General features: G+C 47.1%; 1 protein-coding gene across 1 annotated transcript; it reads left to right on the top strand.

The window, feature by feature from the left end:
• The first annotated feature begins 1883 nt into the window (after positions 1 to 1883).
• Positions 1884 to 2852, top strand: LOC115980249. The gene has a single exon (XM_031102526.1). It carries the CDS (start codon positions 1884 to 1886, stop codon positions 2850 to 2852), a length of 969 nt encoding a protein of 322 aa, XP_030958386.1.
• Positions 2853 to 3692: the final 840 nt, after the last annotated feature.

The following is a 3692-nucleotide window of genomic DNA, read 5'->3' as shown; positions in this document are numbered from 1 at the left end:
GTTTTACTTTATTATATACCAACTGTACGGCCCCTCACGTCCAAGTCCATTTGGGCCTTGGCCCAGGGGCCCAACCTCCGTTCTGCTCGGGATTTCGGCCCAAGCCCACAAAAGTTACGAGCCTAAGTTGGGTGTTGTTCAAATGCCTGAGAAGCAGACAGTCGAACACATTTGTCATAGTGGGAACCATTTCCAAAGTCACTCACATCTAAACATCCACTTACAATTAACGACATCGGACCTCTCATTGCACTAGTTTAAAGTAATGATAATTCCCCCACTAATAATTGGCTATAAAGAGGAGAAGCTAAAGAATGGATGGGGGGTGGAATTTTGGGGAGAGAAAGAGAGTTTAGAAAAAGAAGCACAGAGAGAAAGAGAAAAGTGATCTCATTGAGTCTCAAAATCTAGAACAACCCAAAGTAGGATATCCAAACCCACCATACAAATAAGTTTTGAGCCCAGTTGAGGTTTAGTCCAATAACCTCATCTTTGGCGCGCACAATTGGCTCCTACCGTGGGGCTCTCCTACAACGCTGTGGTTCTAAAGGGACTCAAGCTTGGGGAAAATATCTAAAAGGCATTCGAGGAGTCACACGGAAAGTGGATCCGTAGGATCTTCTCGGGGATCTAGCTGGCGAGAGCATAGACAGAAGGAACGAGAAGATAGGGATCACAGTCAACAAGAAGAAATGTCCGACACGGGAGAAGGATCGTACCAGACCCAACGGATAGTCTCTAGTGCTACGCGACATAGGTAGAAGGAGGAGAGAGATGAAGAGCTTGAGCGGCTGCGCAGACTAGTCAGGAGCTTGGAACTAGAGGTAAGGGGCAGGCATCGGAGAAGAGACAGAGATGACCAAGAAAGGGAGGCCGACAACGGGGGAAATAGACATAGGGTGGGGTCTAACCAATCCGGATCTCGACAACGGCAAAGTCGTTCACATTCCCAGGAGTCCTATCAGTACCGGGACCATTCGCATTCATAGGGTTCCCGACAACATCGGAATCGGTCACTCTCCCGAGGGTCAGGGCAACACCAAGATCGCTCACATTCTCGAGAGAATCAAGTCAAGAATTCAGTCTCCCCAAAGGAAAGGCTGCCTCGCAATGCTGCCATGGATGCCACGAGTTACGCTTTATGAAAAGCAGCTCGGTCCCCGTTTTTCAAATGATATCGAACGGGCCAGAATGCCGAGCAGCTTTACCCGCCCACCGTTCAATTGCTACGACGGGAAAACTGACCTAGTAGAGCACGTCAGTCATTATATTCAGATGATGTCTCGACACACTCATAACGATGTGCTGATGTGCTAGGTATTTCCTTCGAGCCTGGAACCAACCACTTTAAGGTGGTTTAATGGGCTACGGAAGGGATCCATACATAGTTTTTCCAAGCTAATTCAGGAGTTCGGCGTTCGGTTTGTAATCTGCAATCGAGTACCTCAGCCGGTAAATGCGCTTTTGTCTATGAAAATGAAGGCAGGGGAGACCCTCCTTAGTTATGCCAGCCGGTACTAGGAACTATATAATGAGATAAGCGGGGATAATGAAAGGGTCACAGCAAGCACTTTTAGGATGAGGTTGCCCGAGGACTATGGACTACGGGAGTAATTGACTAAGAAGCCTCCCGAAGGCATGAGGTAGCTTATGAGATGCATTGAGGAATATAAATGACTAGAGGATGACCGGCTGCAAAGTAAAGGCAAAGCACCAATGATGAATCGCCCCCGGCAAAGTGGTTTTCTGTTTAGATCCCGAGGGGGCTTGACGATTCAAGAACCGACAACACAGATGGGAGAAGTAAATGTGACATTTAAGGAACCAGTACAAGGATTCTTGACCGGATCAAACACAAGCCGTACTTTCGATGGTCGAACAAGATGGGAGGGGACCCATCTAGAAGGAATCAGAATTTGTACTGCACCTATCACCGGGACAAAGGTCACACTACTGAACAGTGCCGGGTGTTGAAGGATCACCTCGGGCAATTGGTTAAGGCCGGGCATTTAAAGGAATTTGTGTTGGACTCGGGGGACAGAGTTGCGGTTCAAGATACTCGGCAAAGGGGGAACCCTCTTCCACCCCTTGTAGGGGTGATTGAAGTTATCCATGCTGCCCCGGAAGGGCTCATTACGGGAAGAAGGAAAGAAGTGTTGACTGTAGTACCAATAGAAAGTCGCTCGGAAGTACAGTCGCTAGAGAAGAAAATGAAGTTTGCACGGGAGCCTATCGCATTTGACGATGACGATTTGGAGGGAACAATCCAACCACATGATGACGCATTAGTGGTCACGACTCGGATAAGTGGCTTCTTGGTAAAAAGGGTAATGGTAGACCAAGGACGCGGGGCCAACGAAGTGTATCCAGATCTATTCAGGGGGCTCGAACTGAAGAAGGAGAACCTTTTGAAGCACACTTCACCCTTGGTTGGGTTCGATGGTAAGGTAGTAATTCCGGAAGGGCAAATTTCACTTCCCGTAATTATGGAAGGGAAGGAGGTAGTAGTAACATTTACAATAGTAACTTCATTTTCTCCGTATATGGAGATTCTAGGAAGGTCGTGGATCCATTCAATGGGGGCTGTCCCATCTACCCTACGTGTAAAAATCAAGTTCCCAACCGAGCAGTGCATTGCCATGATAAGGGGAGACCAGCAAGTGGCAAGACAGTGCCTTATTACCGTAGTTAATTGGAAGTGGGGGAATCAAGTCAATCAAGGAGAACAACCAAATAATAGTGAGAGACAAGGAGAAAGGGCAGTTCGAACAGGAGCAGGTTGGGAGGGAAGATCCATCCCAAAGGGTCCCTTTATAGCAATCACAGGAGCCCTGAGAAGGAATGGGGGCTAGCTGCGCCGAGGAGTTAATAAAGGTAAAGATATTACCTGATACTAATAAGTATTTTCAAGTTGGAGCAAGTATGAAAGATGAGGATAGAGTGCAGGTGTTGTTGTTTCTAGCTCAAAACATAGATGTCTTCGCTTGGAGTCCCTATGAAGTTCCTAGGGTTTATCCCAGGTTCATCGTTCCTAAGCTTAATGTAGACCCCTCATATCCCCTGAAAAAGCAGAAGTCGAGGAGATCAGCCAAAGATCATGTTGAGGCAATAAGGAAGGAGATTAAGAGGCTAAAGGAGGCCGAAACGATAAAGGAGATCTTTTTTCCAGAGTGGTTGGCAAATACCGTAGTTGTCAGGAAGAAGAACGGCAAATGGAGGGTCTGTGTAGATTTCACAAATTTAAACCGAGCATGCCCGAAGGACCCGTTTCCTATGCCAAAAATTGATCAGTTGGTGGACGCTACTTACGGGCACCCGATGATGAGTTTCCTGGATGCCTTTCAAGGATACCATCAGATCGCTCTGGCCATCGAGGACCAGGAGAAGACGGCATTCATATCTCCCGACACTAATTATCATTACACCGTGATGCCCTTTGGGTTGAAGAATGCCGGGGCAACATATCAGCGGATAATGACGAGGATGTTCCATAACAAAATTAGGCATATAGCTGAAGTGTATATTGATGACATGGTGGTAAAGAGCAAGCAAGAAGCGCGGCATGTAGAGGATTTTCAGGAGGTGTTTGAGATATTGCAGAAACATAGGTTGCGCCTTAACGCAGAAAAATGTGCCTTAGGAGTGGAAGCTAGCAAATTTTTGGGATATTTAATCACCAGCCGCGGGATAGA

This window comes from Quercus lobata, chromosome 3 (genome assembly GCF_001633185.2).
Source record: "Quercus lobata isolate SW786 chromosome 3, ValleyOak3.0 Primary Assembly, whole genome shotgun sequence".
Taxonomy (NCBI): domain Eukaryota; kingdom Viridiplantae; phylum Streptophyta; class Magnoliopsida; order Fagales; family Fagaceae; genus Quercus; species Quercus lobata.
Note: the sequence above shows the minus strand (reverse complement) of the source record. Positions and strands in the feature narration are given on the sequence as shown.

What these genes read in the sequence shown, in the direction of transcription:
- LOC115980249 (XM_031102526.1), top strand. Translation starts at nt 1,884, where the DNA reads ATGGGAGGGGACCCATCTAGAAGGAATCAGAATTTGTACTGCACCTAT.